At 40.2% G+C, this 27,937-nt stretch overlaps 1 protein-coding gene across 3 annotated transcripts in view; it reads left to right on the forward strand.

The window, feature by feature from the left end:
* LOC126281591 (proteoglycan 4-like) overlaps positions 1-27,937 on the forward strand; it is a 281,963-nt gene that overhangs the window by 176,230 nt on the left and 77,796 nt on the right. For all 3 annotated transcript variants that reach the window (XM_049980676.1, XM_049980677.1, XM_049980678.1), the window contains one exon: positions 23,018-23,152. In XM_049980676.1, the coding sequence (XP_049836633.1) occupies positions 23,018-23,152 (135 nt within the window). The remainder of the gene's footprint in view (positions 1-23,017; positions 23,153-27,937) is intronic.

The raw sequence follows: 27,937 nt of genomic DNA on the forward strand, positions 1-27,937 counted from the left end.
GATATTCTTCAATTGCTACCTCCTGTTTTGGGCCTTTATTCTGTATTATGAGGTCTGGCACTAGATAACCTAGATGTCTGAGCTGAATCTGCATTCTAAACACTGGAGTGTGGATGGGTACACTCGTCTGCTACTTTCCAATGTTGGAATCCATTCCAGAAGGCGGCTGTCACAAACTGAACAATCATCAACAACCTTGTTCATAGTGTTAGCCATAATGATAAAGCAACAGCCCAGCACACCTCACAAGCATTGTCAAAGCTGTGTAGTGACGTCCTCCCTTTCCTCCCCCCATATCCAGGTGGCACGCACTTCTTGTAACTGCACTTTTGTAGGATACGGCCATACACTTCTGTGATCCATGACTGTTCACCTTTTGATCATAATCTGGAACCAGAACTCACAGCATGCAAGAAAAAATAATATATCCTACTACTACACAGCTTCAGAAGTCTGCTACTAATATGCAACCACACTGTGGTACCAATGAGGCGGTTATTATAATTATGGCACAATTTGACTTTGGGAGCAATGATGAATAGTGAATCAACAAACATGAATAAACACAAATCTTAGAACTAAAAAAATTCAACATATTTGAAAAGGTAAAGTACAGTAGAATGAAAGGCCAGTGGCAGTAGCAATGTAAACAAGTTTTACACTTGGTGAAGCTTCTTTAGGATGACACGAAGTTTAATTAAGAATACAAGATGCCTATTAGTAATTACTGTAGTGGACCTAAAGGTCGTGTCCAAACCAAGCTGGCTATGTGACTAATAAGCACAATGAACCTTATGGTGCAAAGGTTGAACAAACATAACTGGTACAAGCAATGAAGTTTGTGAGACTTTAAATGATGTGGTAAATGAATTATTAATATTAGGCCACATGGACAGTGTCATATCTATGAAATATACAACACAAAGGTAGCTCTACACTTAAATGTCAAGGGGTTACATGGAAGCAAACAATGGCAATACCCAGTAAGAAGTATAGAACGAGTTAGTTAAGTGTAGAAGACAAAAAGGGTAAGGAAAGTAAATAACAATAAAACTATTACACAGGTCACAGTGAACAGCTAATAACAAGTGACGCAGATTCAGTAGAATCAGCTGGCCAAATGTCTTACAAAAACCTATTTCCAAATATGTATGATTAATTCATGTTATCAAAAATGATCTGATGAGAGCAACAAGACCAACTAATGGATGTTGTGAGGCCCCTTCTCAGGGTCAATCTTGATTTCAATAAACAATGTATTTAATAACGACTGTCCTGTAAAACACACACACACACAAGCAGCATTAAACACAATTTTAAAAAAGCAGAAAACAACAACAAACAAAACAAGTTTCCACCAACGGGCCAGAGACACACTTAGTGCATTTATAACTAAGGCCATCAGCATTTGGGACATGGCAGCTAACTGTGACGTGCACGCGGAAGTGATTAGATTACATTAGAGTATATTCAGTTTTCTTTCCATAGACCCAAAAAGGAGTTGGTTCTCTTGGGGGTGCAACATGTCAGAAAGTATAACGTAAAAAAGAGAAAACATTTGAATGCAATAGTTACTACCCAGATCATTTGCCAGGTGATTGTGCTAATTGGAAATACATTACACTAAACTGCAACTGATAATATTTACATAAATAATACACTGTCAGGATGAAACATTGCTATGCATTTTTAATACATATGTCATCAAAATTGCAAATCTTAACTGTTGTGACGAAGTTTTGTCGAAACTGAAATGAAACAGACATTTTTACATAAACATGTACAACAGTCTCATTTAAGATTTTTATCTACAGAGTAGAAGGAATTGCCTCTCAAAAAGTCTTTCATACTTCATTTATGCCGTGCTTTATCGGAAACCAGATTCTTAATGATTGCTGACAATTTATATAAAATGTGTGTTCCTGAATATTGGACACCATTTTGGACCAAGGAAAGTGATTTTAGGTCATTATCTACATTGATCTTGTTCCTGGTAATGATACTGTGTGTTGAGCCATTGTTTGTAAATACAGATATATTACTTGCAACAAATTTTATTGGGAAGCAGTAATTGGATAAAAAAATTCCACGAATAGGTTTCAAAATGATGTTCTTTCATTTACACCATAAATGATTCTTCCTACACGCTTTCACACGTTAAAATCTTTTTCTTTATGTGATTGGTTACCCCATAATTTGATCCTGTGTGATGTACTAGAGTGAAAGTAAGTAAAGTATGCAAGTTCTTCATATGTTGTAAATCTGACATCATTCTTATTGCAAATACAGATTTCTTTAGCAGCTTCAGTAATTCTATTGTATGCCCTTCCAAACTGAATCTATTATCGGGTTATAATCCCAGAAATTTAACATTGTTAACCGGCATGTCTTAATATGTTATACACATGCCGGAAGAAAACCTCTTTACAGGTTCTGAAACTCCTATGGAGGGTCTATTCAAAGTTTATTGGGAGTGGTATCCAGAGTTACGAGCAACAGAGCCATCGCCACACGGGACGATCTCGTTAACGTGATTTTGCGCTGTCAGCTCTCTCAGATGGCAGTTGTCCACTTCATTTTGACACGCAAACGATACAGTTAGTTTACGAAAACTGACGGAAGTATATTTCCTACATTAGCTCCATTAAGAAGCACATTTCCTCCCTTGTACATGTGCAAGTCATGTTTTTCTGTCTGTGGTATACATAAATATAAACTCCGGTATTGGTGGACATATAATAGGATAGAAAGGAAAGATACGAGTTCAACCACTATGGACAACAGCTTATGAACGTTCACCAACTAGACAAACCCACTCCACACAGAAAACGCAGTTATATTTACGTAACATTATGTATTACAGAAATTATTTCTGTTAATTTCGTAACAAACTTTAACAACATTTTCGAGAATGTTGCGTTTAATTAAATCACATCCTAGAGAGAATGAGAAGTTTTTATTGCGGATTTTTAATGTCCCATTGCATTAAAACGGCTTGTTGTAATGAGACGCGAGTAACAATTCGGTAACAGCTAAATACGAAAATTTTTATGGCATTAACGATGTTTCCTTCTTTTTCTTACAAAAGATAGTATCAATAGAGATTCGCTCTCACTTTCAGTGTTCTGTGCTTAGAAACAACGTATATTCATGGGGTGTAACATAAAGCCTATCGAATACGGGCTTCTTCCAAACACGACACTTATAATGCGACGTCTTGCTATATGCGGGCCTCAAGCTTCCTGATTATGACGTAGGGAACGTTCTTGATACCTACTGGTTCTACTTTACATGACACGTCACCGAAATATCGCAGAACTTATTTTGTGTTTCAGGTCACGAAAAGGCTCCTCACCGTGACATAGCAGGAAGTGACGTCACGAAACTCGTAGACTGCCTCGTCCACGTTAGCTAACTCGTCCCATCATAATCTCGTAAACTTACCTCCTCTTTCACATAAAAGTTTAAGTTTAAGAATTGTAAACAAAATAGAACGACAATAACCTAAAATGCTAAAGTATGTAACTTCGCAGTACCGGATAAATTCGCAACCTCTCTCAGCCTATAACACTATAGTTGAAATTGTGTGAGACAATATAAAGAGAGAATAGAATGTCACGACCTATTTCTCCTCAAATAGCATCGTCGAATTTAGCACAATGAAATAACTTAGAACAGTTTCACCGCTAATCTTGCGCTGTGGATAAAATATTCTACATCACAGCTTTACAGCAGGGTATGATAATTTCATTAGAACAGTACGTTCTACCAAACGTAAATTGAAAACTAGCCGTGCCTTAACGCTCCTAACACTGTACGCGGGAGATGCAGCTAGAACCAGAATTAACAGTTAATAAAAAAAAAAAATTCCACGCTGTTATAACGTGGTCGATTGGATTACTCTTTTGTAGCCCCACATTTCGTTCCCATGTGCGTTGTCGGTTGCCGTCATCCAGTGTTGCTGTCACCCCAGGTTGGGACACTAGTGCATGTCTTAATGTGCTCCGATATGCAGTCTGATATGCAGATGCCTTTCAGTTCCTCGCCATCCTCCATCTTCCCAAAATACGTGAGGTGTTTAATAATTTCTTTACAGCCTTGCATGGTATCGACTTCTAGCTACCAGTACTTGAGTGTGATGATCAGCTGATGGTCACTTCTGTTGAGATCACCTAAAGGAATGTGAGCTCCTGCTGTGAAACCAACCGACAAAACATATGCCTTGACCAATAACCATGGTCACATGAGCAGTGACGCAAAAGAAATCATTAGAAGTGGAAGACTTTTAGAAAGTCACAGAGGCGACAACCGTATAAATCTCAAATTGTCACATATATATATATATATATATATATATATATATATATATATATATATATATATATATATATATATATATATATAGGGTGGTCCATTGACAGTGACCGGGCCAAATATCTCACGAAATATGCATCAAACGAAAAAACTACAAAGAACGAAACTCTTTTCGCTTGAAGGGGGAAACCAGATGGCGCTATGGTTGGCCCGCTTGATGTCACTGCCAAAGGTAAAACGGATATCAACTGCGTTTTTTTAAAAAATAGGAATCCCCATTTTTATTACATATTCGTGTAGTACGTAAAGAAATAGAAAAGTTTTAGTTGGAACACTTTCTTCGCTTTGTGCTAGATGGCGCAGCGATAGTCACAAACGTTTAAGTACATTGTATCACGTAACATTCCTCCAGTGCGGACGGTATTTGCTTCGTGATGTATTACCCGTGTTAAAATGGACCGTTTACCAATTGCGGAAATGGTCGATATCGTGTTGATGTATGGCTGTTGTGATCAAAATGTACAACGGACGTGTGCTATGTATGCTGCTCGGTATCCTGGACGACATCATCCAAGTGTCCGTACCATTCCTCGGATAGTTACGTTATTTAAGGAAACAGTTAAGTGTTCAGCCACATGTGAAACGCCCACCACGACCTGAAACAAATGATGATGCCCAAGTAGGTGCTTTAGCTGCTGTTGCCGCTAATCCGCACATCAGTAGCAGACAAATTGCGGAGAATCGGGAATCTCAAAAACGTCGCTGTTGAGAATGCTACATCAACATCGGTTGCACCCGTACCACATTTCTGCGCAGCAGGAATTGCATGGCAATGACTTTGAAAGTCGTGTATAATTCTGCCACTGGGCACAAGAGAGATACCGGAATGATGACAGATTTTTTGGACGCGTTCTACACTCCTGGAAATTGAAATAAGAACACCGTGAATTCATTGTCCCAGAAAGGGGAAACTTTATTGACACATTCCTGGGGTCAGATACAGCACATGATCACACTGACAGAATCACAGCCACATAGACACAGGCAACAGAGCATGCACAATGTCGGCACTAGTACAGTGTATATCCACATTTCACAGCAATGCAGGCTGCTATTCTCCCATGGAGACGATCGTAGAGATGCTGGATGTAGTCCTGTGGAACGGCTTGAGATGCCATTTCCACCTGGCGCCTCAGTTGGACCAGCGTTCGTGCTGGACGTGCAGACCGCGTGAGACGACGCTTCATCCAGTCCCAAACATGCTCAATTGGGGACAGATCCGGAGATCTTGCTGGCCAGGGTAGTTGACTTACACCTTCTAGAGCACGTTGGGTGGCACGGGATACATGCGGACGTGCATTGTCCTGTTGGAACAGCAAGTTCCCTTGCCGGTCTAGGAATGGTAGAACGATGGGTTCGATGATGGTTTGGATGTACCGTGCACTATTCAATGTCCCATCGACGATCACCAGAGGTGTACGGCCAGTGTAGGAGATCGCTCCCCACACCATGATGCCGGGTGTTGGCCCTGTGTGCCTCGGTCGTATGCAGTCCTGATTGTGGCGCTCACCTGCACTGCAGAAGCGACTCTCATCGCTGAAGACGACACGTCTCCATTCGTCCCTCCATTCACGCCTGTCGCGACACCACTGGAGGCGGGCTGCACGATGTTGGGGCGTGAGCGGAAGACGGCCTAACGGTGTGCGGGACCGTAGCCCTGCTTCATGGAGACGGTTGCGAATGGTCCTCGCCGATACCCCAGGAGCAACAGTGTCCCTAATTTGCTGGGAAGTGGCGGTGCGGTCCCCTACGGCACTGCATAGGATCCTACGGTCTTGGCGTGCATCCGTGCGTCGCTGCGGTCCGGTCCCAGGTCGACGGGCACGTGCCCCTTCCTCCGACCACTGGCGACAACATCGATGTACTGTGAAGACCTCACGCCCTACGTGTTGAGCAATTCGGCGGTACGTCCTCCCGGCCTCCCGCATGCCCACTATACGCCCTCGCTCAAAGTCCGTCAACTGCACATACGGTTCAAGTCCACGCTGTCACGGCATGTTACCAGTGTTAAAGACTGCGATGGAGCTCCGTATGCCACGGTAAACTGGCTGACACTGACGGCGGCGGTGCACAAATGCTGCGCAGCTAGCGCCATTCGACGGCCAACACTGTGGTTCCTGGTGTGTCCGCTGTGCCGTGCGTGTGATCATTGCTTGTACAGCCCTCTCGCAGTGTCCGGAGCAAGTATGGTGGGTCTGACACACCGGTGTCAATGTCTTGTTTTTTCCATTTCCAGGAGTGTATTTTAAACGTTATAAAAAGACTGCTGACAGGTTCTAGTGTTTTAATGCTAAAGTTTTCTTTAGAATACTATTATGTTCCGCTTTTACGTTCAGGTCAAACCTTAGCAGGTGACTCGCTGTCGTCTGTAACGCATGATTCACTGATAGCTCATGTGGAGGCACTACAGCGTGTTCCACAAGTAAACATCAAAGGAAAAACGGAGGAAAATGATGTATCGCCTGCTCCCCAACAGGTACTTCCAGTTGCAGGGAATGCCTCAGTGGCAGGAGCGGCACTGGAATCACGTAATTCTTTCTGCCATTCGGACCATGCAACTGCAGTAGCGATTTCATTCCAGGGTTTCCGGAACGTTTGAATGTTACCAAAGTATCTTTCAAAAGTCATGGTTGTGAAACACCAAAAAAAAAAATATCTCTGGAAGAATGGCAACGATAATAGAAGTTGAACTCGGTGAAGATCAATTTAGTTTTCGGAGAGTTGTAGTTAAACACGAGGAAATTAGTGAATTTGTGATTTATATTAAACGATTCTTTGAAGAAAACCGTACATTTATAGCTTAAGGATAAAATACAGGCCATTAGAAGATTTCCTCAACTGGCACAGAAATTACTATGCATTTATGAGACATGAAAAGAACACTGAGTTGCACAGTGGTACGAATTCCAGACTCACCTTCTGACTGGATACCTCATACTCCACTACTGGCTGGTACCAAAACTGTTGGCGATGCATACGGCGAAACCTGTGGCCCACGTATACCATCATCCAAGAGATGATCAACAGGTTTTCTTAATTACCTCATGTTTGGTGTTGGTAAATGGTAACTGGCTGTTGATCAGGCATCTAATCCATTAGCAAGATCTTACACTGGATTTTATCAGTGGCCCACAGCCTATTAGTGGGAGGTACTGGGTAACGCTCCATCACCTACAAATAGCAACATCCCGCATCATTATTCTAACTGGATGTATCAAACGGTGACAGCACCCGTCTGAAGAACGCACCCCACGCTGGGACCAGAAACTGCGCAATAAATGCGTTTCGTAGATCTACATTTGAAAATAATCACTTTTCCGACGTATGCAACCGATGTTCTCAAGGCAATCACACTCTAGTAGCCAATCAGTATTTAACCCATCAATAATGGTGATCCCAGTGAGCCAAGAGAGCCCGTGAATGCCGAGTTACAATCTCACCTTAACAACCATCGGTAATTGCCTCCCATTCAGAATGTAGAACACCATACCCGATTTCTGAATATTAGGTAACTTAACAAATACAAGATAATTTTGTGTACCATTGCTAGTTCGCAAGTGACACATTACTATCAGAATCTAACAGCACACAAAATGGTTCACGAATCACGGTTACGCATATGAATCCTAAGTCAGTCTGTGCAAAAGGCCTGGTCTTACCCCAATGTTTTGTCAATTTGTGCAGGCGCAAACAATGACCTACATCCACGCGCCACCAACACTGCCGTTACTTTTGTCGTAGTACCTGACAGGGTGACTGGAATTCGAGTGTAGGAAAAGGGACAGAAGGAAACATAGTAGGTGAATATGGATTGGGGCTAAGAAATGAAAGAGGAAGCCGCCTAGAAGAATTTTGCACAGAGCACAACTTAATCATAACTAACACTTGGTTTAAGAATCATGAAAGAAGGTTGTATACGTGGAAGAACCCTGGAGATACTAAAAGGTATCAGATAGATTATATAATGGTAAGACAGAGATTTAGGAACCAGGTTTTAAGTTGTAAGACATTTCCAGGGGCAGATGTGGACTCTGACCACAATCTATTGGTTATGACCTGTAGATTAAAACTGAAGAAACTGCAAAAATGTGGGAAATTAAGGAGATGGGACCTGGATAAACTGAAAGAACCAGAGGTTGTACAGACTTTCAGAGAGAGCATAAGGGAACAATTGACAGGAATAGGGGAAAGAAATACAGTAGAAGAAGAATGGGTAGCTCTGAGGGATGTAGTAGTGAAGGCAGCAGAGGATAAAGTAGGTACAAAGACGAGGGCTGCTAGAAATCCTTGGGTAACAGAAGAAATATTGAATTTAATTGATGAAAGGAGAAAATATAAAAATGCAGTAAATGAAGCAGGCAAAAAGGAATACAAACGTCTCAAAAATGAGATCGACAGAAAGTGCAAAATGGCTAAACAGGGATGGCTAGAGGACAAATGTAAGGATGTAGAAGCTTATCTCACTTGGGGTAAGATAGATACTGCCTACAGGAAAATTAAAGAGACCTTTGGAGAGAAGAGAACCACATGTATGAATATCAAGAGCTCAGATGGCAGCCCAGTTCCAAGCAAAGAAGGGAAGGCAGAAAGGTGGAAGGAGTATATAGAAGGTTTATACAAGGGCGATGTACTTGAGGACAATATTATGGAAATAGAAGAGGATGTAGATGAAGACGAAATGGGAGATACGATACTGCGTGAAGAGTTTGACAGAGCACTGAAAGACCTGAGTCAAAACAAGGCCCCCGGAGTAGACAACATTCCATTAGAACTAATGACGGCCTTGGGAGAGCCAGTCCTGACAAAACTCTACCAGCTGGTGAGCAAGATGTATGAGACAGGCGAAATACCCTCAGACTTCAAGAAGAATATAATAATTCCAATCCCAAAGAAAGCAGATGCGGACAGATGTGAAAATTACCGAACTATCAGTTTAATAAGCCACGGCTGCAAAATACTAACGCGAATTCTTTACAGACAAATGGAAAAACTGGTAGATGCAGACCTCGGGGAAGATCTGTTTGGATTCCGTCGAAATGTTGGAACACGTGAGGCAATACTGACCTTACGACTTATCTTAGAAGAAAGATTAAGAAAAGGCAAACCTACGTTTCTAGCATTTGTAGACTTAGAGAAAGCTTTTGACAATGTTGTCTGGAATACTCTTTTTCAAATTCTAAAGGTGGCAGGGGTAAAATACAGGGAGCGAAAGGCTATTTATAATTTGTACAGAAACCAGATGGCAGTAATAAGAGTCGAGGGGCATGAAAGGGAAGCAGTGGTTGGGAAAGGAGTGAGACAGGGTTGTAGCCTCTCCCCGATGTTATTCAATCTGTATATTGAGCAAGCAGTAAAGGAAACAAAAGAAAAATTTGGAGTAGGTATTAAAATTCATGGAGACGAAGTAAAAACTTTGAGGTTCGCCGATGACATTGTAATTCTGTCAGAGACGGCAAAGGACTTGGAAGAGCAGTTGAACGGAATGGACAGTGTCTTGAAAGGAGGATATAAGACGAACATCAACAAAAGCAAAACGAGGATAATGGAATGTAGTCAAAATAAATCGGGTGATGCTGAGGGAATTAGATTAGGAAATGAGACACTTAAAGTAGTAAAGGAGTTTTGCTATTTAGGAAGTAAAATAACTGATGATGGTCGAAGTAGAGAGGATATAAAATGTAGACTGGCAATGGCAAGGAAAGCGTTTCTGAAGAAGAGAAATTTGTTAACATCGAATATAGATTTATGTATCAGGAAGTCGTTTCTGAAAGTATTTGTTTGGAGTGTAGCCATGTATGGAAGTGAAACATGGACGATAACTAGTTTGGACAAGAAGAGAATAGAAGCTTTCGAAATGTGGTGCTATAGAAGAATACTGAAGATAAGGTGGATAGATCACGTAACTAATGAGGAGGTATTGAATAGGATTGGGGAGAACAGAAGTTTGTGGCACAACTTGACTAGAAGAAGGGATCGGTTGGTAGGACATGTTTTGAGGTATCAAGGGATCACAAATTTAGCATTGGAGGGCAGCGTGGAGGGTAAAAAACGTAGAGGGAGACCGAGAGATGAGTACACTAAGCAGATTCAGAATAATGTAGGTTGCAGTAGGTACTGGGAGATGAAGCAGCTTGCACAGGATAGAGTAGCATGGAGAGCTGCATCAAACCAGTCTCAGGACTGAAGACAACAACAACACCTGACAGTCCCACACCAAGTGCCCTATTTGGTGGCACAGAAAACATGCTGTTGAATTTGGTTAATCATTGAGCTGACCATACAGGACCGCTGACCTTCGCTTTTGTGTTCTAGGAGTAGAAGGTGCCAAAACATGATTCTCATCATGGGTGAGATCATTTACAATACTGGAAACCAACCAATCGAACACACAAGAAGTTTAGGGATAACTAGAAAGTAATAGCGCGACCCGTTCTCTGGACGCATCTCTCCCAATAAGCTACTGATTCGGTGACGTCAGGCCTCAAAGCTGTCATCAGAATGTAGACATCATCGTTATACAGCACCAAAATTGCGTCACGTCCCCTTATCTGATAAAATTAGTCACTCGTTAAATCATTCCGACTCCGAGTAGACAACTCTAACAACCTCCATCGGAACGCATTTAATGGATCAGCCACTCTAAAAGCTTCTTTAAGAATTCTATTTAATTCTACTTAGCCTCCCACGAGCCAGGGGGTAGATAAGCTGAAAAAAATACAGAATCAGTAATGGTCAATGGTCGCTTGGTCTTGCAAGTACGATGTTAAGCATAACACACCTTCCACTTGTTCATTTGTGTCAATAGACAATTACATAACCACCTCACCATACACCTTAAGGGTTTGACTAATCTGTTTTATAATTTCCACTACTCTGTTTAGTCTTACCCAGTTAACTCGGTCTGTGAGTGATGATCGGAATGTCTAAGAATCAATAATGGTGAAGCAGTAGTGCAAGAGAGCAAGCTAGTCTCGAGTTTCAAATGCATTACTTGAGCACGAAATTATTCAGTTGCTACCTTCTGTTTAGGGCCTGTATTTATAATTTTGAAGTCTGGCACTAGATAACCTAGTTGACAGAGATTAACCTGGATTCTGAACAGTGGAGTGTGGATGGGTACAATCCGCTGCTGCATGTCAGCGATGAGCTCCAGACCAGGAAGGAGGCTGTCACAAACTGAACAAGCAACACTAACCTCACCCATGATGTTAGCTGTAATGATAAGACCACCTCTTAGGTAGCCTCACAAGCATTGTCCCACCTGTGCACTGCCGTTTCCCATTTCCTCTCACCCCTCCCCCCCCCCCCCCCCACTCACTCCTCCATATACAGTTGGCATTTAGTTCTTGTGCCTGCGCTTTTGTAAGATGAGATTTGGCCATACACATCTGTGATCAATGACTGCCCACCTCTTGATCATTATCTGGAACATAAAAACGAAAACACACAGCATGCAATAAAATTAACATATCCTACAACTACACAGCATGAGAAATCTGCCACTAATATCTAACCACGCTCCAGTACCGCAGAGGTGGTAGGGAGCTAGTAAAGGAGTGATAGGCTGCTGGGTTATCAAATTTATGTATACATAAGCAGTAGTTGAGTAACAAAAGCAAATTTATTCCTTAAAATTACTGAAATTAGGAGTTTAACAGTGGGAGCAGTGATGAATAGTAAATAATCCATTATGCCCAAGGTTCACAATATCAATTAATACAGATCTTAGAAAAAAAATTAAGAACATTTGAAACAGGTAGAGGATAGCAGAATAAATGGCCAGTGGTCATGCAAACAAGTTTTACAATGGGCGAAGCTGCTTTAGGATTGACACAAAATTTGGTTAAGAATACAAAATGACCATTGTAATTATTGTAATGGAACTTAAGGTTATACCCCTACCCACTTAAGGCGGCTGGCTGGCTATGTGACTGATAAGCACAATGAACCTTATGGCGCAATGGTCGAACAAACATATCAAGTACAAGCAGTGAAGTTTGTGAGACTTTAAATCATAAGGTAAACTAATTATAAATATAAAGCCCACATGGACAGTATCACATATTTGAAATATAGAACGAAAAAGGTAGGTCGACACTTAAATGTCAAGGGTCACATGGAAGGAAACAGTAGCAATAGCCAGTGACAAGTAGAGAATGAGTTAGTTAACCCTAGAAGGCAAAACGGGTACAAAAGTAAATAACAATAACATTATTAGACAGGTCGTTAGTATAGTGAACAGCTATTAACGAGCGATGCAGATTCAGTAGATTCAGATGGCCAGATTTCTTACAAAAATCTAAAGTGGATATCTTTTCCTTATATGTATGAGGAAATTATGTTACCAAAAATGATCTGATGAAAGCCACAAGACAAACTAATGCATTCGGTGAGGACAGTTCTCAGGTTGACTCTTGATTTCAATAAACAATGTATTAAATAACAAGTGACCAGGAAAACACACACGCACACAAGCAGCATTAAACACTAATCAAAAGGAGCATAAAACACCAATAAATGGAACAACGCCAGCGCCCTCCAGTTTCCGAGCAACGCTCCAGAGAAACACTCAGGGCATTTATAATTAAAGCCATCAGTAATCGGGACAAGTCAGATAACTCTGACGTGCACGCGGAAGGGTTTAGATTACGTTAGACTAGATTCACTTTTCGTTCCATAGACTCAAAAATTAGATGATTCTCGTCGTTGTGCAGCATGTCAGAAGGTATAACGTAAAAAAAAAAACCGAAAACATTTGAATACGACGGTTACCACCCAGATCATTTTCCAGGAGATTGTGATAATTGTCGAATATATTACACTAAGCTGGAACTGATAACATTTATAGAAATAATACACTGTCAGGGTGAAATATTGGTATGCACTTTTAGTAAATCTATCATACAAAAAAATAGTTACTCTTAAGTGTTGTGACGAAGTTCTGTCGAAACTGAAATGTAACAGCCATTTTTACATTATCTTGTACCACAGTCTCAGTTAAGATTTTCATCTATAGAGCAGAAGGATTTGCCTATGAAAAAGATCTTTCATACTCTGCTTACGACGTGTTTTATGTGAAAACAAGTTTTTAATGGTTGCTGCCAGTTTATTGAAAATGTGTGTCCCTGAATATTGAACCCCTTTTTGGTCAAGGAAAGTGATTTTAAGTATTATGTAATAGAATCAAAGTTAGTAAAGTATGGAAGTTTTTTTATATGTCCTAAATCTCACATCAATCGCAGTGCAAATACAGATTGGTTTAGGTGCTTCAGCAATTCTGTTGTAGGCTCTTCCCAGCTGAATTTATTATTGAGTTGTAATCCCAGAAATGTTAGCTGTCAACCTCTTCGACCTGCTAGTCTTCATATGTTATACACTTGCTGGAAGGAAAACTCTTACAGGTTCTGAAATTTCGATAATGGGTCTTTTCAAGGTTTCGTGAGAGTGGTTTACCGAGTCAAAAGAAACTGCGCCATCGCCACACGGGACGACCTCGTTAACGTGATTTTACGATGTCACCTCTCTCCGGCGGCAGTTGTTCATTTCATTTGACTCGCAAACGATAAAGTTTGTTTACGGAAAAGGACGCACGTATAATTCCTACATTAGCTCCACTAACAAGTACATTTCCTCCCTTTTCCAAGTGCAATTCATGTTTTTCTGTCTGTGGTATACATAAGTATAAACTTCAGTATTCATGGACAAGTAATATGACAGAATGGTTAGATACGAGTCCAGTCAGTAAGGACACCAGTTTATAAACGTTCACCAGATCAAACAAACACACTCCTCACAGAGGGGCATTTATATTTACATAACATCAAATATTACAGAAATCCTTTCTGTTAGCTTCATAAGAAAGTCTAACAACGTTTTGGAGAACGTGAAGTTTTAAAAAAATTGCATATAACACGCCTAGCGTGCTGTATCGATCTAACTTCTGCTCTGAAAGTTGGTGGCTCTGCTCACTATGCTATGCTGTACCTCCGTTACAGGCGACTTTTATTTTGACTTTTCGTGTTCTACAGGACTTAATCGCCGAAATATTATGAATTTACATTTGATTATATTAAATCCTAAAAAGAACGACACGCTTTTTTGCGGATCTTCAATGTGCCGTTCCGTTAAAACGTCTTATTCTAATTAGACGCGAGTAATTACAAGGTAACAGGTAAATACGAAACTTTTTAAATCATTAACACGCCATCTTTTTGTCACAAAACATCACTTTCAATGTGCTGTGCATACAAACAACATATATTCATGGGGTGTAACATAAAACGTATCTAATACGGGCTCCTTCCAAACGTGACAATTATAATACGGCTTCTTGCTTTAAGCGGGCCTCAAGCTCCTTGCTTGAGACGTAGGGAACGTTATTGATACCTACTGGTTGTACTTTACGTGACACGTCGCCGAAACATCGCAGAACTTTTGTCTTTCACCTCACGAAAAGGCTCCTCACCGTGATATAGCAGGAAATGACGTCACGAAACTCGTAGACTGACTCGTCCATGTTAGCTAACACGTCCCATTTGCCGACAGCTTAAGCGCCAAGAAAGCCACGAGTGCACAGCACATACTGATCTACTGACAACGTTATAAGATGACTACCTGCAGATTCTTGTGTTTTGATGTCAAGTTTTTCTTTAGATTTGAATTATGTTGTTTCGTTTTTATGTCCAGGTGCAACCTCTCTGAGAGACTCGCCACCGTCAGAAAGGTTTGATTCACTGGCAGTTGACTCGGTAGCTCATTAGCATGAATGACAGTATCATCGGCAAAATTTCGAAGAGGGCTTCTCAGATTTTCTCCTAAATCATTTACGTAGATTAGGAATATCAGAGGGGCCTATAGCGCTTCCATGGAGAAGGCAAGCTATCATGTGTGTTTTACTGTATGATTTTCCGTCGTTTACTGCGTACAGCTACATTTACGATGACAAAGCACGAATCCAGTGGCAGAACTTAGCAGTTCGCAGTAGGCAGGCTATTAGATTACACGTGTCTCGAGACGAACGGTGTTAAAATCCTTCTTGAAATCTATAAATGTGGAATCGATATGAGATCTCCTATCTATGGCATTCATTGTATAACGTGAATTAAGAGGTAGTGGTCTACGTGTCAACAGACCGAGGTAATTCACTATCTTCGAATACATTATTTGTTCCGGAACTCTACAGCAATACGACGTCTCTTATATGGGTCTGCAATTCTCGGACTTTTATTATTTCCTTTGTTCAGCATTGCTGTGATATGTGCAAGTTTCTTTCCTTTGGTACGGATTTTTCGTGGAGTGCGCGATTGTATAAGATTGCTAAGTATGAGCTATTGTGTCAGCACACTATGATTGGAACCTACTTAGTATACTGTTTGGACCAGAAGACTTGCCATTATTAACTGAGTTAAGCTGCTTCCCTACACCGAGGACATCTGCATCTAAGTTGCTCATTGACAGTTTCTTTTTTTATTAGAATTGTGGAATATTTATTTATCTGCTTTGGTGAAGATATTTCGGAAAACTTTGTTCAATAACTCCGCTCTAGTGGCGCTGTCATCGGTTATATTACAGTTGGTATCACGAAGTAAAGGTGCTGACTGTGTCTTGCCACTGGTGTACTTTACATAGGACCGAAACCTCTAGGAATGTTCTGTCATATTTTGTTGTAGTGCAAGCATTGTGCGTGGAAGTTCGCGCTTAATATCGAGTCTCAGTAAAACATCGATAGTCTTGGAGAATTTGTGTTCTTTTAAAATTTGCAGGCTTGTTTCGTTGTTGTGCCCTGCTCTGAGTACCATTAGGATCAGTACAACTTTTTATAAACTTATTTGGTACAAATCTCTCTTAACAGATATTACGAACGAATATGTTAGTAAGTCTTTTCTGGACGTATTTGTCTGGAATGTAGCTGCTTGACAAAGCGAAATGTGGATGGCAGACTTTTAAAAAAAGATGAGAATTCTAATGTTTTGAAATCTTGTGCTACAGAGTAATTCTGAAGATGACATAGGTGCATCGAAAAATAAATGAGCTGGAACTGAGTGAAAGTTGGGGTAAAGCAAATTTTGGTCACAGTTCAATTACAATAAGTGCTCAGTTAGTACTGAAGCGTCAAGGAGTAGCTAGTTATGTAAAATGAGTTAACTGATAAAAATTGGATAGAGAGAAGAAGGCTTTGAGTGCTACTTCAGATAGTTGCAAGCAGCAATAGTTCTGTGGAGATGAAAGATCTAGCACGGGATAGTTAGCCAGTAGAAAAGGAGGTGGTGTGTTGTGTTGTCAGTAGAGAACCCTTAACACCAGAGTAGTAAAGTCGTTCCGTCAGGAAAACTCAGTCCTCTGCAACGTGGACGGCTAGTCATTCTGTGTCACCTGAGCAACAAATCCATCACGAAAATTTCTGCGCTAATAAGTTCAATTGTAAACACACCTTGTTACTTTTATTTCAAAACATATTTAAGATCTTTTGCAATTATTTAACAGCAACAGTGATTGTTAGATTTTCGTCATGTAATTTCAAATTCTAAAATGGTTTTTTAAATGTTACATTTTATTGTACTAAATTAGAGTTAACAAGTGCCGGAGGCTGTGTTATCTCTAACAATGTGTTTCCTTATAGCTGCAGAGTGCTCTTATTGATTTGCATAGGGACTGATAACCATTCAGAGCAATTGTCTCCGGTGCCTCTTGTAACTGTTTGTATAGTCAAACGATTGTGCCGAAAAAAGAGAGGAGAACCTACAAGAAGTTATGTTATGTGGGTTGGATACACACCGGTACACTGAAACTCGTCTCGTTCGGATACGTTTGAGCATCCACTACAAAAAATTCACGTTAAATGCAGGGCTGATGTTTCACTATTCCAGAAAGTCCTAACAGAAGATAAAATTAACACTAACAAAAATTAAGACCTGCCTTGTTTCTTGCAAAAAACTAATTAAAAAAAATGGATACTCCCTTCTGACGGCGATGAATGAAAGCTATAGGCTTCTAAACCCTACCATCTGCTTCAGTTTGAAGAACGTGGTTTTTGAATCTCACTTTCCATCGGTTCCACATCATCCAACGGAGCTAAGGTACCACCTCAAAAATATTATTCAAGCCGGGCACAAGTTCACAATCCGATGGACCAGTTACAATCATCTTCGTGTCCTGAGTCATCACCATCGTCATTGCACTGATCATTTCTTCATTTACCAACACCATTCTCCGTATGTCCTGTCCTCTGCTCTACCTGTGCGAGACGCTCATGTAAAGCACGTGCTACTCCACACTGACACATGTTAAATTCGTATTGTCCTTACTTGAATTTTAGCAGAGACTTTACCTCTTCAGATTCCACTACCGAAACAAATAAGACCTCATCACTGGTGTTCTCTGCGTTTGATAGGTAACTTTTAAATGAAATTAAAGGAGTTCAGAAGGTAGGACATAAAGTTCTGGCAGAAGTAGAGCAATGGGGAACGGTTGTGAATCGAGCTTGGGTAGCTCAGTCGGTAGACCACATCACGGCGAAGGGCAAAGTTCCTGGGCCCAGGTCCAGATCCATCACAGAGTTGCGACTTGTGAAGTTTCGGTTATTTAGGCATCTTATAATTTTACGCATTCCACTTCTCAAATTTAAATTTTCATCCGTCGACGCTAACAGTAACACTTCGAATTTACCTTCCAAACATGGCGTCGCTGAATCATGTTCTGTAACTGGCTCATTAAGGCTCCCAGTGTTCCCTGCGGTTTCAATGTTACCATGAACAACCATTTTTCCGCTACATTTTTTAAAGTTCATATATACCGCTGCAACCCCTGTTCTCATTTCAGTTCCTTCCACAGCTGTGTAGAAAGAATTTGCTTCACTTCTTACCAATTAAAATCGAGAGCCTTATTTTAATTACCCAAATATTTCACCTTGTTTCTACATATTTTTACTGAAAAACTAATAAACTATGCATCGAGAAGTAATGACGGAAATAAAAGAATCGTTCGAGAGTGAGATGAACATTCTTTTTGAAAGGCATCAGAGATAAAATTCCTTGCGCACGTTGCTACCTTCAGTGAAAGCGAAGAAGTATAGAATGAATAATTCAGTGGGTGAAGATTATACTGAGAGTAGTCGGGGGAAGACCAGAGTAACTAAAAATTTGAGAAATGAAAATAACGATAATCTTAAGATCAAAATTGGTAGCCACAAAGTAGACGAAGTAAAACTGCTTCTGCTATCTTGCAATCAAAAGTGCCATGACGGATGGAGGAATAATGTCAAAGGAACCAGACTAACATAGGAAAAGAGTATACTAGCAACCAATAGGTGTCTACCGATATCAAACATGGGTCTTAAATCCTGGAAGACTTTTCTGCGATGTACGTGTGTTTGATACACAGCATTCTATGGTAACCAGTCATGGACAATGGAAACAGAAGAGCTTCGAAAAATTTGAGATGTAGTACTAAAGAAGAAAATTGAAAATCATAACGATGACAAGAATTGAAGTTGTTCTCCGCAATGTCGGCAATCCCACGAGGAGCAGAAGATATCTGCTTCCAAAAGGTGAGAACTTACTGCCATTCGGAAGATTGTGCAGGACACGCAAATAAAAGATTGCTGCCACACATACAATACCGAAACGTTGCAGCGGAAGCCAGAGGAAAATATATGAATTACTTGGTAGATCGAATGAAAAAAATCTATTCTACGGGAGCTTGAGAAATAAAACGTAACCGACAAGTATGATTGGCTTACTTGTGAGATCTCATAAAAGAGAAAATATTTTTTTGAAAATGCTTGACCGTTATGGCCGAAATGCAAATGCACTTCTACTGTAGTAGACCTCGCCAGTTCAGTGACTGCAGTTTAATGAATCTGAAAGAGGGAAAGGATAATGACTTACATACTGACTTCTAGACCAGCTAGTAGTCTCTGAATTGACATTCTTTTCAAACTACACAACTACTGGTACCATGTAGGTTGTTAAACGTACTTTGGTGGACATGTTTACCGCAAAACTACGTTAAAACCGGATTGGCACACACTCAGTTCACATACGCAAAAATACGGCCACTTGTTGCTGATTTTAAGATCAAACCACATGACCTCTGATATTCTGAAATGAAAAATGGATTGGCACCAAGTCCTAGTCTTCCAAGTTCCCCAATAACCTAAAATACCATGGATTAAGGTACCATGTTAAGAGCAATAATTTCTTTTAAATTCCATCGTACAATCACTGTGAAGATATTTTGAAAATCATTAATCAAAGGCATGATAACTTTATACTAAAAGGGAACGTAGTTGAAAATAATTTCCCACAGAAATTCCTATAATTAGTACCTACATACTCAAATGTGCTCAAGCTGACAAATAAAGTTGATGCTACGATACTAAAGCTGAAATGAAATCGTTAATCAGAGTAATGAATATATTAAATAACATTTCATTTCCTTCGTGGTATCATTACATGGTGAACTGCAGCCCCACTTGCTTTACTTTCCATTCGTAAGAAGACTTGACACGGTAAACTGCCTTCCGTTAGATGCTAAGCTGAAGAAGATGGATGGGTTCACTTAAGGAGAATCTTCCCACCGTCGGCAACTTCACACAATATACTTGACCAAAGAAAATTGCCCTGTGGGTGCAGTTAAGCTTCTATGCGTATTCACTACATCACAAAAAATTGGTAATCCTGCTCAACCAATGCGAGAGTCGGATTCAACTAAAATTTATGAGGCCTCAACCAACCCACATCAGGTTAGGATTCAGCAGAAAAGCTGGAACTCTCCAGCGGAAGGTAGAAAAAAAAAGAAGATTCATTTCTATCCTCAAAACTAGCTACAGCCTCAAACAGCAAAATGCAGATAAATTCTTCGAAAACTAGACGAATTCTATTAAAGAAATCTGATAGATGTATTTAAAATATTTAAATGATTTCTCCAGAAAAAGAGTAACTGAAGTTCACTCATTACGTCCAAGTTTCAGTGATGTTGCAAGAATTATTCTTCATGATTAAGCAATTTTATTGGCACCACTTGAAAATCATTAAAGAATTTGCTGTAATGTATTCTCAGGAATTGATCTCACATTCGAAAAGATTATTAATGAACTTTTTGATTATCTGCTACCAGAGCTCACCAATGATGGTTCAACTATATTAGTTTCAACTACTGCATGAAAATCTTACGAAACTGGCAATCCGGACCTATTAGATCCGACGACGTACCAAAAACTAGTGCAGATCCGACGCAGCGTTTCAAACGGTATTAATCAAGGCGTCTTCTCTGCCGACTGACACATAGAGAAACCTGCGCAATACAGAAGCCCTACCACCTCGACTCTATGGATTACCCAAGATCCATACGAACAACGTTCCACTAAGGCCAGTTGTTAGCGCTCCTGGCTCACCGACAAATAAACTGGCAAAACTCTTTAACTCTCTGCTCGAGCCACACGTGGGGAAGACATACATAAAGGACTCAGGACATTTCATTGACGAGCTTAAGAAAGTGAAACTTGCACCAAACGAAATAGATTTTCATGTTGTTCCTTTGATTACCACTCAATGCCACTCAGTGACGCACTGGAACATATCGGTTCCAGTTTCTCGCAAGACATCACAAAGCTCTTCCATGCATGTCTCAGCACGAGCTACTTCACGTGGAATGGTGATTTTTACGAGGAGCAGGAAGGTATCGCCATGGGTAGTCCTCTTAATCCAGTGGTGGCCAACTTCTTCGTGGGACAATTCGAAGCACAGGCACTGGAATGGGCGACTTGCAAACCAAAGGTGTGGTACAGATATGTCGATGAAACTTTCGTTGTGTGGAGCCATGTTGAAGAACAGCTCGCTGACTTCCTAAGACACTTGAACAGCCTCCATACAAACATAAAATTTACCAGGGAAGTAGAAAAGGACAAAAACGGTCATTTCTAGAAGTGCTGGTCACAAGGGATGGTGAAAACCTGGGACAAAGCGTGTATAGAAAACCGAAACACACGGACCGATACATGCACCAACTAGCAAACCCCCTGAGCCAGAAAAGAGGCATGATTAATGCGCTCGAAACGCGAGCAGGACGAATATGTGGGTCGCAGCACCAAAGACTCGAAATGAAACACCTGGAGAGTGTTCTGAGGAGCAATGGGTACTCCATCAATTATATTAGAAGTGTAACAGAGTCAAACAGTCAGCGAAGTAAGGAATCTGATAAAGAAATGTCGGGTACGGCCTTTCTGCCATACATTCCCATTGTGACGGACAGAATCGGCCGTATATTGCGCGAACATGGCGTAAAGACGATTTACAAACCGACAAGGAAGATCAAATAGTGGCTTGGATCGGCAAAGCAGAGAAGGGGCCCACTTGCAATGTCGGGAATATACCGTATACCACGCACATGCGGAAAAGTTTATGTCGGAATGATTGGACGGTCAGTCAACACCAGGATCAAAGAACATAAGCGACATGGCCGGTTGGGGCAGGTGGAGAAATCGGCTGTAGCATAGCATGCACTGAGTGAGACCGACCACGTAATAAAATTCGCCGACACGGAAGTTCTGGCTGTAGAGAAGCACTATCACTCGCGCTTGTTCAGATAAGCTATAGAAATAAAAGAACACGCGAACAGCTTCAACAAGAAAGAGGAAAGCCTTAAGGTTAACGGATCCTGGCTTCCCGTACTGCAGCGAACGACCGTCGCAGGTAGCAAGAGGAGAACCGCACTGTAAATGACCGCGGAGGAGCCGTCGGACGTTGGCGCGCCAGCTACATATAGTCTGCGGCCGCGAGCTCGGCTCCAGTTCACCACCAGCAATGAAGGGCGAAGCTCGACAATGCCAGCCACTCGTGATGACGAAACGTCAGTAATATCATCATTAGATGAACGTTGGCCGAAGAATCTGAGACAGAAGCCAATAGGCAGTTTGTCATCAAGTGGCCACAAAGCTTTAACAATTATGTTCTATTGGTATATTTAAATTACTCAACACTATATAAAAATTTTCTGACCCCCTGTTATTCCAGTTTGTCATATAGAATTAGGCGCTATCCTTCACCGTGTTCGTTGTCCTACAACGAATAAAGAGGTTAAGCTTCTCAGTAAAGGTTACCGGCGTTTCGTACAAATTTCAGTAAAAATAAATATTTGGATCTTATAACGACAATTGACTGATTAAGTGTAGTAAAATTTTAGACATTTAAAGAAAAAAGTAATCGAAAGTGTCTGTTCAACGTATATCGAGAAATAAAATTAAAGCAGTTAACAGCGGCTGTGCAGATGTTGATTGAGTGGTTGCATCTGGACCTCTAATCTTGGCAGCTATGATATCAAGCGAATTTACCACAATGCTCCATCCTGTTCATATGCTTAATCCTGAGTTCATGGATTCAGTTTTTAAGATTTATTATTGCGTGTATCAGATGCAATCGTTCCGTAATCTGCAAATGTACCTAATTTAACACCCTGAGTTATGGAACAGTATTCTACGTACAGACATTAATCAATTTAGATGAGAGAAGTAAACAAACTTGAAGCAACCGGGTAGGTAATGGTGCACTGAAATCAGAAGTATTTATCACAGTACTTCGCCTCGTCGATACGCATAATTTTAGGTCCATAGATTCAGTAAAGTTGATGATTATAGTTCTTATTTCAGATGCAGCTACACCGTCAGCCGCTAATGTGCCTGAATCTACTCTTGGAGTTGCGGCAGCACCTTCACCAGCGCTGACTGGAGATACTACACCAGGACTTGCAGAACAAGGCATACTTGGACTAGAGCCAGGATCAGGTACCTTATAAGATAGTTTGAAACTCATTCAGCAGCTATGAGCAACCCTCGCTTTCTCAATGATTAATGTCATTGCGTTTGGCTCGCTTTTCAGTATCTGTATCCGTTCTTCCTGTGCAAATATTTCACAATGACATGCTTATGTATTTATGCCCACTGGAGTTATACAGATCTAGATCATTGTTGAAACAGTCACTTTCGACCCGATTACAATGAGGATGAGCGAAAATGCAGATATTGTGAACATGATATTTCTTTATCTGCTAATACTGGAACAGTTAGATCAGCGACAGGATCTGCGCCTATCACTCTTTGACATACAAATATCTTCACGTAAATGACGTTGCGTACCTAGCGAGGATAAGCAGAAACGTTATGTTCAGTGTTTCGTATACGTTTCTACCAAATTACTCCGTTATTTCTCTGTAGATATAGTTCACGGCCGAATTCTTAGCGTGCACATTTTATATTCCACATAATGCAAGGTCTACTCACATTAATCCGTTTCTTTTTTTGTTTTTGTTACTTGAGTCATCAGTATTCTGACTGGTTTGATGGTTCACGATACCAGTTACTCTCCAGTGCCAACCTCCTCCATCCAGCGTAGCACTTGCATCCTATGTCCTTAGTTATTTGCTTCATGTATTCCAGTCTCTTTCTTCTTCTACTGTTTTTTCCTGTTGTAGTTCCATCTAGTATCATGGATGTCACACTCATAACAGATGCCACATCTTCCTGTCCCTTCTCCTTGTCAGTGTTTTCCATGTATCCGTTTCCTCTCCGATTCTGCGCAGAACCTCCACATTCGTCCCCTAACCAGTGCACGTAACTTTCTGCATCCGCCTATGGCACCACATCTCAGACGCTCCCATTCTCTTCTGTTCCGGTTCTCCAACAGTCAATGTTTCACGACCGTACCAGGCTATGCTCTAAACGCAGACTCTAAGAAATTTCTTCCTTAAAATGAAGCCCTATGTTTCACACTGGTTGATTATTCTTGGCCAGGAATTTCCTATTTGACAGTGCTAGTCGGCTTTGGTTGTCCTCCTTGCTCCGTCCGTCATTGGTTATTTTTCTACCTAGGTAGTACAATTCCTTCACGTAATCTACTTCGTGACCATCAATATTAATGTTAACTTTCTCGCTCTTCTCTTTTCTGCTACTTCTCATTAATTTCGTCTTTCTTCGATTTACTCTAATTGTGTTGTATACTCATTAGACTGTTCATTCCATTCAGGAGATCATGTAATTCTTCTCCACTCTCATTATCATCAGCGAATCGTATCACTGATATCATTTCATCTAGAATTTCAGTTCCAGTGCTTTACCTTTCTTTTATTCCCGTTATTGCTTTTTCGATGTACAGACTAAATCCTTGTCGTACACCCTTTTTAATCAGAGCACTGCATTCTTGTTCATCCAGTCTTATTATTACCTCTTGGCTCGTGTACAGATTGTGTATTGTACGTCCCTCCCTATAGCTTACCCCCACTTTTACATAATTTCTAACATATTGCACCATTTTACATTGTCGAACACTTTTTCCAGTCGGAAAATCCTATGAACGTGTCTTGACATTTCTTTAGTGTTGCTTCCATTATCAAACCCAATGTCTGAATTGCCTCTCCTGTGCCTTTGCCTTCCCTAAAGCCAAACTGACCATTATCTATCACACTCTTTGATGAAAAAAAAAAGATATAAAATATTTATTTTGTAAAAATGTAAGTGGGTAAAAAATGGGAAGAAATGGCTTTAAATATTTATGTTGTTTACTCTTTCAGTACGAACTTTGTTGTAGAACCCCTTATTTACTTGTGGTAATAAAATTTATTTAGACTGAATTAAGCACATTTAAAATTACGTGAACCTTAGCAAACCTCTCATGCTGAAAATTTCAAACTAACTGATTAATAACATTTATTTGAAACTTATTTAAATTAATTTTTTTTACTTATTTCGGTTATTTCGGCCTTGGCACACATTTTCTAGATGCAGTGGGTTTTTAAATATTTACTGAATTCTTTTCCGGCGTTAGCTATGGAACACAAGACTGTCTCTGTTAGCACAAAATGGTTAAATATTGCCAAGCCGACCTGAACGTTTAATTATCATTGACAAAACACACTTCACAATACGTTTAAGTTATTTGCTTTAGAAATGGAAAGAACCAACAGGTTAAAACCTTCAACGTTAATTATCCGCCTGTGAATGAATGCACAAATGTAAAACCAGTAATAAATTCAGTCAGCCTCAGGATTGCTGTAAAAGAAAAATATTTCGTAAGTCACTGCTAATTTTACCTGCTCCCGATTTACGGGTTTGGTTAATTTTATAGCAGAAACTTTTTTTAAATGTGCCGCCGCTGAAAATCGTTCGGTCGCGGCACAGCCCAGCAACACCAACGATAATCGCTCAAAGTGCTGAAAATTCTTTAAAGAAATATTATAGATGACATGGGCAAGCTAATTTACATTAGTAATACACACTTTTGATAAATTATAATGTATTTAGACCATAACAATAACTGTAATAACACACCTTTGTAATTCCTCCTCTAATAGCGGCTAAAGATAGATACAGACAAACGAAGTCTACTCATTCGTATAATGCTACGTCACAGGTTCCTCTGTCTCTCAGCTCCCAAGGAAGACGACAAAGAATACACATTGTGTTGCGCTATTTATATTATTACTCATTGTGAATGTCTCTTTGTAATCTTACAACATTATTTTCCTCTGTGGCTATATTTTACATTTTTTCATCGCAGTAATTACATTATGAGTATAGATATATTACAATCGTAAATACATAGAGAATATTATTACAGAAAATATTACAATAATAACCAACGTCCTTTACACAAAATTAAATAACATTTTTTTTGTTAAACAATTACAGTTAATACGAATTGCTTCATAGCGGAGTACGTAGTACAATTAAATGTCATTTAATTTTATTAATAGTGTGTGTGCTGCCAGGGAACGTTACACAACTCCCAGTTTTGTTTTCCATTCTTCTTTATATTATTCTTGTAAGCAACTTGGATGCGTGAGCTTTTAAGCTAATTGTGCCATAATTCTCGTAGTGGTCAACTTTTGCAGTCTTCGGAATTGTGTGGATGATATTTTTCAGAAAGTCAGATGGTACGTCACCGGACTCATACATTCTACACAACAACGTGAATATTCAATTTGTTGTCACTTCTCCGACGATATTAGTAATTATGATGGAATGTTATCTATCCTTTCTGCTTTACTTGACCTTAAGTCTTCCAAAGTTCTTTTACGTTCTAATTCTAATTCAGGATCCCCTATCTCTTCTATACCGACACCTGTTTCTTCTCCTATCACATCATCAGACAAGTGTTCCCCCTCAGGGAGGACTTCAGTGTACTCTCTTCACCTCTCCTCTCACCTCTGGATTTAAGAGTGGCATTTTAGTTTTATGTTAACCATCCATGATTTTAATTTCTTTCGAGGGTCGTTTTAACTTTTTCTTATGCTAAGGCAGTCCTTCGGACAATTATTTCTTCACTTTTCTCACAACAATTTCGCTTTTGCTTCCTACGTCAATCACATTTATGTATTCTTCAATTTTACTGAACATTTTTGTGCTCCCTCCTTTTATCGATCAACTGAGATGTTTCTTCTGTTGTCCATTATTTCTTTGCATTTACCTTCTTTGTATCTGTAATAACTTTTTTTGGAGGTGTTCATTCCTCTTTAACTACATTGCCTGCTGAGCTATTCCTTACTGTTGTATCTGTAGCCACACAGAACTTCAAACGTATTTCGTCATTCCTTAGTACTTCCGTATCCCACTTTTCTGCGTACTGATTCCTCTTCACTAATTTCTCTAACTTCAGCCTCCTCCTTCGAAACAGCTACATAGTGATTTGAGGTTATACCAGCTCCAGGTTACGCCTTATAATCCAGTATCTGATTCTTGAATCTTTGTCTGACCATGGCGTAACGTATATGAAACCTTCCCGTGCAACCCTATCTTTCCAAAGTATGCCGCCTCCTCTCGTGATTCTTGAATAGAGTATTCGCTATTACCTGCTGAAATTTATTACTGAACTCAATTAGTCTTTCCCCTCTCATTTTTCTTGTCCCAAACCCATATTCATCTGTAACCTGTTTTCTTCTACTCCTTCCCCTACTCTGCACTCCTGCCCCCCCCCCCCCCCCCGTCCCATAAATATTAAATTTTCATCTCCCCTTACGTAATGTATGACCCTTTCAGTAACCTCATATACTATCAGTACCTCTTTATCTTCAGCTTACGACGTCGTCATGTATACCTGAACTATTGTTGTCGGTGTTGGTTTGCTGTCAATTGTGGTGAGAACAACTCTATCACTAAACTCTTAACAATAACACACTCTCTGCTCTACCTTCCCATTCATAACGAATTCCCCTGCCGTTATACCACATTCCGCTGCTGTTGATAATAATTTACACTCATCTGACCAGAAATCCTGGTCTTCATTCCATTTCAGTTCACCGACCCCTGCTATGTCCACATCGAGCCTTTGCATCTCTCTTTTCAAATTTTATAGTTTCGCTATCATTTTTAAGCTTCTGACATTCCACGCTGCGACTCATACAACGCAATCCTTATGTAGGTAATTCAATATTTTTCACATGGTCACCTCCACCTTATCAGTAGCATGGCCTGTGTGGCGTGAACTGGGCGTTTATTTAGGTTAGAGGATCTCGGAAAACACAAGAAGGGCTTCAGTCACAAAGAGTTCAGGCTGAACGCAGGAAGAAAGTAGATACA

Source organism: Schistocerca gregaria, chromosome 7, assembly GCF_023897955.1.
Source record: "Schistocerca gregaria isolate iqSchGreg1 chromosome 7, iqSchGreg1.2, whole genome shotgun sequence".
Classification (NCBI taxonomy): Eukaryota; Metazoa; Arthropoda; class Insecta; order Orthoptera; family Acrididae; genus Schistocerca; species Schistocerca gregaria.